The sequence below is a fragment of the Stegastes partitus genome, unplaced genomic scaffold (assembly GCF_000690725.1).
Source record: "Stegastes partitus isolate 25-593 unplaced genomic scaffold, Stegastes_partitus-1.0.2 Scaffold411, whole genome shotgun sequence".
In the NCBI taxonomy this organism is placed as follows: Eukaryota; Metazoa; Chordata; class Actinopteri; family Pomacentridae; genus Stegastes; species Stegastes partitus.
Window position 1 is genome coordinate 18,654 of NW_007578142.1, and position 12,876 is coordinate 31,529.

The 12,876-nt window shown below is 42.3% G+C and overlaps 1 protein-coding gene across 7 annotated transcripts in view; it reads right to left on the minus strand.

The window, feature by feature from the left end:
- Positions 1-12,876, minus strand: part of fynb (FYN proto-oncogene, Src family tyrosine kinase b) — an 83,200-nt gene that overhangs the window by 18,647 nt on the left and 51,677 nt on the right. For all 7 annotated transcript variants that reach the window (XM_008285626.1, XM_008285623.1, XM_008285624.1 and 4 more), the window contains one exon: positions 3,751-4,007. In XM_008285626.1, coding sequence (XP_008283848.1) covers positions 3,751-3,997 — 247 coding nt within the window. In that variant the 5' untranslated portion in view covers positions 3,998-4,007. The remainder of the gene's footprint in view (positions 1-3,750; positions 4,008-12,876) is intronic.

Here is a 12,876-nt window from a genome sequence, read left to right on the forward strand (position 1 = left end):
AATTCAAGTCACTTCACATCAGAGACTCTCACCAGACTGAGGCTTTCTTAGGAAGCAGTATTGATATGAAGAGGTTGCGTGAGGCTCCGGCTGATCAGACTGCAGATAGAGAGGGACTTGCTGCTATTTATGTGATAACAAACAAAGAGTAGGGAGAGCAGACTGTTAAAGAGAGCGTCTGACTGAAGCGCTCTCTGCATAACAGCTGTGGTTTGCAGCGCTTGGATGTTCCATTAGGTCAGCAGAGGTGGGTGCGAGGTCTAAACTGGTTTATCGATTCATCCCGGGGTTGTCTGCTGGCATGCCATTCAATTAGTTACATAAGGTTATGGGACTGGCTGTGAATTTCCATTTGGGGAAATGACATCAGCAGAAGATCAACTGATAATCAATGAGACCTCTGATGCTGACTGCAGCTTGGCTGCTGCTGCAGTGTGACTGAAGAGGAGGGGGGGGGTGATAGGGGCTGTTAGTCAAACAAGCTGGGCAGCTGTGTTATAACAGAGGTTGAAAGAGAAGGGCAGCTTATGTCCAAATTTTCCCACCAGGAGAAAATTAAAACGCTAAACCCCTCTCTGCTCCTCTGCCACTGTGTGGATTTGGATTATACAGTGCAGAAAATAATCCACACTTTGAGGGAGAGGTCTCCTGCTAAGTTGAGTGGAAATGCTGAGTTCCTCTGCACAGCAGCCTGGGCTCAGTCAAATATAAAGGATATCCTGAGTAGGAATATTCCCTACCTAAACAATGAGCCCGGTGGACAAAGCCCCGCGCTAATGCCAGCCGGACGTTCCTGACAGGGCTGGGCTGGGGTCGGGAGGGGAGCTGTAGCGGCGGCTGCGAGGTGAGGATTGTCAGGATTTCGGGATGTCATGGGAAGTCTTTAACAGCACAAAGAATCCCTCATAGTTTGTGCTTTTGTGTATGGAGGTGTGTGTGGGCGGCTGTAATCGAGTGTTCTCACACAACTATCACCGGGCGAACGGAGCCCTGTAACTGTGTGGGAACGAAATAAAAAAGAAATGACCTTCACACTTCAGGCTGTGTTGGAGATATGTTCCCTTTTTCTGTCAAACAACAAAAAATAATTTCTCAAAGAAATACCCCTCAAATTAACCATTTGCCCTCTCTTTGTTGCTCATCCTCTTCCAAATATCATCCATCTCTGAGCAGCATTTCTATTTCTACCCTCACTCTACAACAGGACGGCTCAGAGGTGAGAGGCTGACTTTCGGAGACCCAAGATTTGATCTTTACTCCTGTACTAACTTTTTTAATTGGGCAAGTTCCAGTGACCGTAAAGCTCTCCTTTTCAGTCATGCATATTCACACCTGGAAGTTGACCAGTAAACCAAGGTTTGACCTGCTGGCCACAGAGCAGCTCCGCAAAAGCAGTCGGATGTAAAGGTCCCACGTCACAGCAGTGGTGTTAATAGGAGCAGGGAAAGCACTGCTCTTTGTTTTGTTCCTCCAGGGATCAAACTGCCTGGTCTAAGCCCAACTATCAAAGCCTCAGCACGCTTCAAAAGAAGTGCTTGTTGTATTGTCGAACAGCAACCCCACATTGACTGCAGAATCAGGGGGCAGCGGAAAAATGTGCAAAGTTACTCCCACTTGTGCAGTGCAATGCTATAAAGAACATATCCAGAGTTCCTGGAGAAAGAACATGGAGGCGGTGGGATCCAAACACAGGTGGGCCGTGACAGCAGAGTCTTTGTGCTGCCCTTCTTTTGTAGACACTTGTGTTTGGAGAAGGTAGCACATAACCACGTGTGTTGAATTTTTAAGGACTTCTCGCTGAGGTCTGCACTTGGCTGAGTCATAGGGTTTTCAAATTCAAGTCATACAAATTTGGTTGGCTGCATTTCACTGTGAATATGTAATATTGTTCTTCCTTCATCGCTGCACGTTTCCACAAAGGCTGCTTGAAAACCCTCTGAACCTCCAAACCCGCTGATGGATTGGTAAGGCGATTTGTCTTTATAAAATTGACAAAATTACACAATTTCTCGGAGTAAGAAACTGTAAAAACAGAAGGAAATGTTGGATTTTCAACTTTCCAACTTTATCTTTAACGTTCTGCTACATTTGAAACATATAGAAAAATCTAAGCTTAAAATTCTGATATTTCATCGTAATCCTTTTATTCTACAGATCTCATTTAAAATTTTGCGGAAAAAAAACCCAACTCCAACAAAAACAAAAGCATTTGCATTAACCAGATTCTGCAAAGAACAAAACGTGTGGCCAACAGTCGTGTGACAAAACCTTTGGGCTAAACTGCAGGCTATGTTCACACAGAGCGGATAGGAAAGGAGGATGGAAACTTAAAATGGAAAAATGTAAGTAGCTAAAAAATATCTAAAGTATGTAGAGTTACCCTATTGAATATTGGTAACACCTGTGGATAGTTTTTTTTTTTGGGAGCATAAGCAATCAAATTCAAGTATGGATCATGTGAGTTATTTGAGGATGAGGTTTATGGACGTTGGATTTGGGTAGGTTTTCTACAATTCTGTTTCAGATCGGGTTCAAATTCTGAAGATCTCAACTCTCCACGCATAATCATGTGCAGACTTCTTTTGCATCACAGTGACTCATTGTTCTTCTGTTCCAAAGACTCGAAACTTTGTTGCTACACTTCGTCGGATTTCGTGCTTCACTTGCTGTGAAAGTTCAATTAGTTTCAACTTTGACTTTGTTTGGCATTGACCTTCCAATTTGCAACTAATAAGATCACTGCTGTCCATGACAAGACCTGAGAGCAACCTGTTACAGATGAAAAGGTTATTCTGTCTGTTTTGGACTCCACAAAAATGTACGAAACCATAATGTCCCGAGACTATCTAGGCAGGAAGAACGGTGTGTCAGTACTGTAAACGGGAGGATGCTTTTGTCGAACTTTTCTGTTACCCGATTGCAAATCTACAAGCAACTTCAATCAATTTACTTCATAGTGTCTTGACTCATCTGTACTGTGCTCAATCAGGATTTTAGAGGCAGCATGGATGCAATGCAACAGACAGATGCAGATTTGTCTTTGCAACAAAAACGAAAAGACAATTTTATGTGTCATTTGTTTGACTATATCACCGTTATTAATCAGCACTTTCAATTTTCAAAGATGACCAAGTGTTTTCTCATTCAAATATGCTGAAAAAGTCAACGGTTATTATGAGATATATTTATTTTTTGCATGGTGACAGTACTACCGGTGCATCCAACTGGATGGATACCCAACAATAGCCACACAAAATGGGATCCCCCTAAGACAAGAGCAGGTCGGCAGCTATGGGGAGAAAAGCATCTGGACTGTCGTGCGCTGGCATTGCGATCTGGACATGGATCTGATTTTAATTAGATCTGGATTAAACGAACAGCGGTTTTGTGCTGCATTTATTCAACTGAGAGAGAGAAAGATAACTGACACTTAAGTTACCAGAGAGTTCACAAAAAAACAAACAAAAAAGAAAAGATTTGTTTTGAAAGAGACATGAACGACTGGATTAAAACAGAACTGATGTTTTGAAGAATGAATCCCCATTTAATGAAAAACAGCCTTGATTTTATATAATTCATTCTCATTCATCACAACTCTGTTTGCCATTCATCATTCAAGTTTTTAAAAACACATCAGCGTTTTAAGTTGGATATATTATACATGAGCAGAATGTACAAGCAGGAGGAAAACTTCTACGGATTTTCCACACGTTTCTGATCATGACGAGGTACATTCTAGGGTCCACTTACCCGTTCCACCACGAGTCCTCAGTGTTCCAGTGTGAGAGGAAGTGCTGACCCCTCCGAAGACGGTCATCCCCTGGCCGACGGGGGCGTGGAAGTTGTTGTAGTTGGGGATGGCGGTGACCCCGAAGTTGGGGTAGTGCTGCGGCGTGGGGTCGGCCCCATAGCGGTACCCGGCTCCCTGGGAGATGCTGGTGTCTCGGTCGTCTGTGAGTTTGGTTGCCTCCTTATCCTTGCATTGCACACAGCCCATTATCTATAATCTGTCCACAAAAAGAGACAGAAGAGGCATTATGGAATCGTCAAAACACATTACATGAAAGCACAATGACTGCAGATTCATAAAAGACGGCGTGTCGAGGGTGCGTGAAGACCACTTTAGATTATAACTCCTAACTGAGTGTGACAGTGAAAGATTCCATCAATAATAAGAAAATCAAATGTGATAATGAGCAGCAGAAAAAAAAAAAGAAAAGAAAAGAAGGCAGACTAAAGGAGCTTTAATTCAGGCCATAAATTGAATATACTTCCAGCTCGACCGGTGGATCGATGGGATGAAACATGCTGAAGAATGACCCACAGCACAGAGCTCGGCTGCAGAGCACAACAAACACGACTGAACTCATCCCTCTGTTCAAGGTTTTCACACCATGCTGCTTTCTCTACAGTTGACATCCTTCTACTGATTAGCACGCTGGTCTGGGAGGCAGGGACCTCTCTTTTTTTTTTTTCCATCAGCCTGACACACAGCTCGGTCCACAGATGACTCACACAAACAGTGTGTCTCTTTCATGGTCAGGAGGAATAACGGCTTCTATCGCACTGATGTCAGGGAGGCCGGCCGGTAAAAAAAAAAAAAAAGGGATTCGCGGAGGCTCGGAGCAGCGCTGTCAGAGTCGCCCCGTTGATCTTAATGGAGAGCGGTGGGAGGACAGAGTGTCGGTGACTGGACGCTGCTTTTATCACGGAGCCTAATAATCAAAGTCAACCCGAAAAGCCAGAAGTAAGAATCTTCACCTGTCCTCCACATGGTCAAAGCATTCAGCTCTGTTTCTCACCTTGCAGCCTTCCCATAAATCACTAAACGTGGCTTATATATCATTGGGAAGATTTCACTGCCTCCATGTGAGATATGAAGTAAACAGACGTGAACATCAATCAAGAGGCGAGCTGAATTCCAAAGACATCAGGAAGAGGAAAATTCTACCATTGAAGATCCATCTGTTCAGAAGTAATCCGATCAAATTTTGGCTACAAGAGTGGATCAAATCTTTAAAATGTTGTTGTTCAAAAGACAGGATTCTGAAAACAGATCCAGTCTTGGTGTTGATCAGGATAAAACTTTGTGTATGTTTCTTTTAATACCGTTTAGAGATGATAGCTGTGATCCAAAAAATCTGAATTATCTTGATCCCTACAGAACTCTGGTTTTCAGGAAACAACACATAACTGTACAATATAAATATGATTGGTCAAATAATACACATTGTTAAACCGTTACAGTAATAAAGTAGACATTCGACTACCTGTTAAGCCTTTTAGTTAAGTATGAAAACAAAATATTCCCCTAAACAGTGTTCAATAATAAACTAAATTATATTTAAGCTAAACTGTCATATATCACAGTATATTAATCAGAATTGTGCCTCCTAAAAGTAAAGCTTAAAAAAGCAGTTCCCTCTACAAAATAAGAACTCAGAGTGTTCTGTATTTTGTGAACTACTGAGTATTTAGCCTTTAGCTGTATTTGTGAATAAAGCATATTACTTTGTTTGTACTTATTTGTTGTAGATGTTAGATGAGGGGTCTGAGAGAGAGAAAAAAAGCTTCTTCATTATGTTGACCTGTCCAAATTGTGTTTTATTTTAATAAGCTAAGACATAAGACAAAATAAGACCCATGTGAAATAAACTGTCAACAATCATCCACCTTGAAACTGCAATGAATCGATAACAGTATCAAAAAAAAAATTATGATTTCTGGATGATTATTTTATTTTTAAACATAACAATCCTGAGAAACCAATCATGCCAGCTTGCAGGGTGGGACTTTCTGTATCATTACTTTTTTTTCAGAAATGCAATGTAGAGTAGTTTCACAGAGAGCTGGTGTGCTTGAGCTGCAGCGATTAGGGAGGGGTTAGCAGAATTAGAGGCAATAGATCTGTGCATTCTAAGTAGAGAGAGGTAGAGTTCTATTTAAGCCATTTGAAGGCAGGAATGAACTATTTTCATGGAATAAACTAACTCACTAAATACATAACTTTTATGCACAGAAATGAGCTTTTATTAGTTAAATTAACAACCGGAGAGGGACTTTAAATAAAGAGCAGTAAATGTCTAAGCAACAGCGTATCCCCTTTTTACCCAATTTAGGGTACTCTCAGAGGAATTAATGCCATCTAATTGTTTCTCTCCAAAAAAACAAAACAACCCATGATAGTAACTTTGCTGGAATGGCACATCAGACACAAGGGGCAATAAATCCAGCCTCTCCTTGGAAGACAAAGTGCCGGTCTGGCCTTCAGCTCGAGTCTGTCACTTGAAAATATATTTCACTCTCTGCCCTTTCTTTCTCTCCCCTGCTTTCCTTCTGTTTTCTCTCTCATCCGACTGCAGCGAGGAGCTGGAAATTTATTCACAGTGTGACACAGTGTGAGGACAGAGAGGAGAATAATGAAGGAGGAGTGCGGGCTTTCCCCTCTTAGCAGCAGGAATAAACAAGTGTTGGATCATAGGAGCCTCAGTTTTCTACCAAACCACCGATAGACAATAACCACACTGAACTGAGATAATCACGCACCAATCTCATGACAAGCTGCCGGAAATGTAAGAATAAACCAAACCAAACAGCACGACAATGACTCAGTCTGCAGGCTAAATATGACTGTGAGAATGTGTGGTGGAGACTTGTGTTCCCAGGAGGACGATCCACTAGCACCGCCATCATGCCAAATTTTTGAGGTGAAATAATCAACTGATCGGCTGAGGATGACTGTCATGAAACTTGCTGAACACTCATGTTGGCCAGAGATAAAAACATTTCCATTTTGAACTCATAAAGACCTTTCCTCTGGGGCTCCCCTCAGGACAAGTTTCCATATTCAGTCCTATTTGTAAGTCTATGTTGTTTCTCCTGTCCCACATTTTCATACTGTTGGGTGTCATAAATATTGCAGCTTCCTTTATAGATTGTATTTTCGGCTGTCATAGAATGATCTAAAATGTTCTTTGCAGACACAATATGTTTATGAAAATGTGCCTTATAATAATTTTCTATGTTAAATACTGTTTCATATCTCTACTTTGGTTGGGCTTCGGTAGCCAGAATCAGTTCAAACTTTGCAAAATATGTACGTCTGACACTTTTTAACGCTTTCCAACCATTTAATCGCTCCTTATTTTCATCTTAGCCATTCATTTCACTGGTTAAAATGACAAGCATAATCGGCAGCCCATTATGTCATCTGTGTTGGAAATGGCTGCTGCTTGGTTAATGTGCTCTCTGTGAGCCAGTGTCAACGGTCAAATATTGATTGTGAGCGAAAAGAAACATCACTCTCCCGACATCAGGGGATTGTGTGTGTGTGTTTGATAACTTTCCCTAGAGAAACTGCCTTGCTGGTGGCATCACATCAATTTGCAGTTCGAGTTTTGTAAAAATATCAATATTCTAAGCTCATTGATTCAAGTATCTCGGGGTCCTGTTCACTAGTGAGGGTGGACTGGAGTGGGAGATGGGCAGGTGGATTAGAGCTGAATCTACATAGATGTGGATGCTGTATTGGTCTTCTGAGGTGAAGAGAGAGCTGAGCCTCAAAGCAAAGCTCTCAATTTACCAATCAGTCTATGTTTCTGCGATCGTCTATCGTCATTCGCTCTGGGTTGTGACTGAAAGAACAAGATCAGGGATATAGGGGTCTGAAATGTTTGGTTCGTGAGGTCTGTGGACTCATCGACAGGATCAGGAGTTCCAACACGAGGATGGTGCTCGGAGAAGAGCCAATTCTCCTTTTGCATTGCAAGAAGCCAGTTGAGGTGGTTTCAGGACGCAACCAGGATGGCACCTGGACAGCTTTCTAGGGAGGTACTCTGGGTGGGTCCAACCGGAAGGAGACTATGAGACAAAACCAGATTATGCTGGGATGATTGTACATCTCTTCTGGATTGGAACATCTTGGGATTCCCCAGGAGGAGATGGAGGAAGTAGCAAGACATTGGAATACCTGGGCTACAATGCTTAGACTGCTGTTTCCACGAGACAATTCTGTATATAATGTGGTGGATAACGACTAATCTCATTAGATTTTGTTACAGATTCCAATGATTTACATTTAAATTCAAATATATACTCCTAGCCATCCCAGTCTCTTACATTCCTAACAACTCAACTAACTAACATTAAACTCCATTATGTTTTGAGGACTACCTATTTTCTGTTTAGTTCAAAATGAATTTCCGTTCCCTTCAGAATGAAGTTTAGCTGTACAGGAAACTAATTTTGTGGAAGCAGGGACATTGTCTAAACTTGCAGTGTAGAACTGTTGTTTCTCCTGTTTGGCAGTGGGAGCAATTACGCCAACACTACTCACATTTGCTTACAATGTACGCTTTGCTGCGAGACTCTCTCATTTGGACTATAATGCTTCCTCTACATGTCGAGTTTCTTTTTTTTATCAGGTGCATCTGAAACTTTTCTTGCATGCTTTTTAGGTTTTTTCTGCTGAGGGCTCCACTATACTCCTATTTGCTGTAGTTTGTTCCGTCTCTGTGTTCATGTATGGCGAGTTAGTGTAAAATGCAATGCAGTCAGTGTGCAAGTGTGCAAATGTCCCCACAGAAAGCAGCTTGAAATCTCTGTGAGATATACTGGATGCTGATAGAATTAAACGGCACTGTGTGAATTCATTTGAAAGCAATGGGTGGTCATCTATATGTAAAAGTCTTGCACTCGACACGACATATGCATGCCTACTTGCTTGCTTATTAAAAATGCACTGCATGTATTATACGCCTTTAATATTGCTGACTATTGCTGTAGAGGCATTGACACATCTTTATTCATTCCATGCAGCTTTTTGCGTCAAAGATTACAGCATTCGAAAAATGATGGAGTGCTACTGTCGTTTAGGCCCAGGTCTTCGTTAATGCCAGTGCAGCCACTAAGAGAAACCCTTGTCTACCAATTAGAACAGCAGGCCCACACTGACTGACACACCGTGACCACTTTCTTTCAACATAATTACAGACTGATCTCTCAGATGGCACCCCGGTGCAGACAGAGGCCGAAATGCCCGTCAGCACAATCAGAGGTTGTCACAGGAAGCGGAGGCATTGGAAGGAGAGAAATCTAACCGTGTTATTTGTGTGACTGTGTGTGCGTGTGTGTGTGTTTTAAACCAAACAAGATAACAAGTCTATGCAAAGTGTGAGCCTTTCAAACTGAACGCTCTGTCTTCTCCCTTTGTGCAATCTCATATGTGCATTCTGTGTCTTGTTTTTAATATGTGCAGCTTCCAACTGTTTGCTTTATATTGCCTGGTGTTATTATTAAAAGTGGATTTTTTATTATTATTAATAATTCTGAAATGTCAGTGTCATTCAGCTGCCCTGAAACTGTGATTATATAAAAAACAAGACTGTAATAAAAAAAATCATGTATCGTGGAGTCAGCTGCACAAGGTAGGATGTAAACGGATCAGGATGAGTGCACTATGACCTTTGTGCTCTTTGTAATCAACTTGGTTTGACCCATGTCAAAGTCATGAAACCCGCAGGGAGAGTGAAACAGAAAGCCGAAAGCTCACACATGCAGCAGCGATGCAGCAACACATGCCACGACGACTCCGTCAATGGATGCTGTAATCATCGGTGACAGGACGCAGGGAAGGCAGAAGCCAGGCGAAAACAGCGACAATGCTACCTTCAGTGCAAGACTGCAGAGCATCTCTAATCGCGTATGCTCACAGCAGCAGCCAGCACCGACTGAGACCACAAGCCGCTCTGCATTTTGACTCTTTACATAACCCGTGACTGGCAGAGGCAGACTGAATCGGCTTTCATATGAGGGAAACAAATATATTGATCCCTCTGAGCCGGATGGAAAGCTGTTCCTGTGCTGTTGTTAAATGATAATCTTTGGAGGAAGGATCAAGTCTATTTTCAGGGGGGACATGGCTTAGCTTTGCAGCTGGTCACACAGAGCGTGATGTAGGTGGTTTAGGTGCATTTTGGGATTCTGATTAGAGGCAGATTACAAGTGACAGGAACACCCATGCAAATGCGCCTCTTTATATGTGAACAAACTCCCATCCGAGAGTGCCTCTGCAAAAACACCGAACAAAGAAGCTCGAACTACAACACACACAACGGGAGTATGACTTCAGTTTGTAGGAAGCTAGAACAGCTTCACATAGAAGTTAGTTGTTGCTGTATTTATGTTTAAAATCTTGCATATTGCACTTTTATTTCCAACATCTGGTTGCTTAAAGGTTCAAATAGGTCTGGTGTTATGTTCATTGATGGTTGGAAGCTAGCCAGCCAGCTGCTCAACAAAACTGGCAACAAGTGAAGTAACAAACTTGAGACAAGGGCAAAAAATGTATGTGGTAACATGGGCATGATGTCAATGTTAGTGAATGAAGTCAGTCAGTATTTGTTTGGATTGGATTTTTACAGACACTAGTCACATTTCCATAACGTATCCATGCGCAATTGGAAGTATTCCATTCAAAAAAGTTAATGAAAACAAAAAACTTCAATTAATTAATTCCCAATTTTGCAGAAAAGTTTTTTCCTTGGCTTGAGGTGGTATTTGACTTTCCCGAAAAAGCATCAACGAGCATAATCAGCTTCTTCAACTTGGTTTATCAAACCACATGTAGCACAGCCTATGCTACCACCTTCTGATAACCCTTGGCAGCCAGCTTTATTCACTCAAAAGCAGTTCATAGAGACCTCTTTTTTGGGCAACATTTCAAAATGTGCTTGACAGCTACATGAAAACAAGGTTCCTGACATTTCATTCATGCTTAACAATCACTGGCTCGTTCACCAGCTGTTTGGCTACCAGCTGACTAGAAACATCCCAATATATGCATGCAGGTGTGCAGTCTCCAGCCAGATGTTTGATGCCAGCCTTTGGTACTTGACAGTTTTGGATGCTCAGTGCTATGGACAGAAAGGTTTCAGTTGGTTCCAGATTCATAACCAGACCCACATACACATGTGAGAAATAAAAGAAAGACGTAACATGTTTTAGTAAAGTGTTGGTCTAAAATATATCCCCTCTTTTCACAACAGTGATGGAGAGTAATGTTAAACAATCATTTGACAAGCATTTAAACCAGGTTTGTGTCTGAAGTCACCCCTGTTAAAACCCATCTTCTCCTTCCACGATAATCCAAAGAACACCACGTTCTACAATTCAATTATTCTGTTTTTCTTACCAGCTCTAATCAATTACAACAATCGTTGAAGCAATCAGATTACTGGATCCACGCTGAATGCAATCTGCTTTTCTCTAAAGACAGCCGTGACAGTCGTAAGCCCTGTTTGTCCGACTCCTTCCTCCACAGCCTTCTGCAGGCCCAGTAAGGGCCAGGCTCATCACTGACTGCTCTCTTTGAACTGAAGCCTCTTTCATCTCTTTATTTCCCACTTCCTTCCCTCTTTTTCACGCGGCCCTCTCTGCTGATTAATTATTCCTCCTTCGCAGAAAAAAAAAGCCGCCACCTGCTTGCCGTAGGGGCTGTTTTGCCGTTTGCTCTCTCTCTTCATCCCAGAGGGTTGCAGGCAACTAAATCACTGCCTAACACTAGTCACTGCTGCAGAGAGCCTCTAAAACGTACACATTTTGGCATGAGGCGACATGAATTCTTCTTCTTTCGTCAAAATAAAATGTTGACAAGGCAGCTAATGCTATAGAGTTTTCCATGTGGTCTCACGATTCATATCAGTCTGAGCACTTCCTCCTCTTTCATTCACTTTCAACATGAAATCAATAAACGCTTGGCGAAAATCCAATTACAGAGCAGGACATGACCAGTAGTGGAGTTGGATCTATAATTAGTTAACGCAAAGGGCCATTCATATAACACTGGTTGGACAAAATTCATTAGCTACTTTAATTGGAGCCAAAGACCCAAAGCATCTGAAGATGTACAGAGCATGATTAAAAGAGTTAATGAGATGAAAATTGATTAACTCAACGTGAAATAAGGTGTTGTCCACCTGTGCTTCATGTTAAAGGAAAGACAGGGGGATAAAGAAGCGTGCTGAAGGGGGGGGGGCGGTTTGACCAGAGGCACGCCCACGTCCATGTGCCTGGGTGAATAATTCATCGAGTGGTTGTGCAGACCTGAAGGTATGTCACGGTGTTTGGGGGCAGCCGTTGAGGGAGATGCTTCCCAGCTGCATCTATATTTGATGGGGAGGTGATGGGGTGGGCCTTCATTAAAAGCAGGAGAGGAGAGAGGAGGAACCGAGCGGCTGAAGGAGCAGGAGGTGGAGGGCATCTTCCCTAAGGGGTTAATTTTTCCATCCCGGTAGCCACTGGAGGGCTAAAGTCAAACCCTCGTGGGATTGTCTGGGCTTGAAGGATGATTTCAAGAGAGCTGGACTAATCACTTCCTTCAATCCTTGACAAGGACCCATGTAAAAAACTACAGCACCTTACTATTTCAGAACCAGACTTGCTTCACGGCACTAAAAAATAATGCACAGATAATTGTCTCAAGTGGTGAGAAAAAGAATCAACAAGCGTACAAAGTAACTGATGTGTTAAGAAAGCTGGAGCCAGAGGCCAGCTTAGCATATAGCAGATGGGCGGGCTAGCTGTGTCAAAAACATGGCTACCAGCATCACTAAAGCTGACTACAAAAGGCTGAACTCTTCCTTTAACCTCAGTCTTTTCCTTTGAAGGCATGTCATGGAGGTCGAAGTTCAACTGAGAGCAGAAAATAAGGACCGTGGACACAGTCAGGAGAACAGAGGGAAGACTGACACCGGTACGACAACAGACCATACATAGAGAGAATAATAAAGCAAAAAGAGCAGCATATAAGCAAGGCAAACAACATATTTGTCAACCACCGACATTATAGACTGTGTATGCGCAACAGATCCACATGAG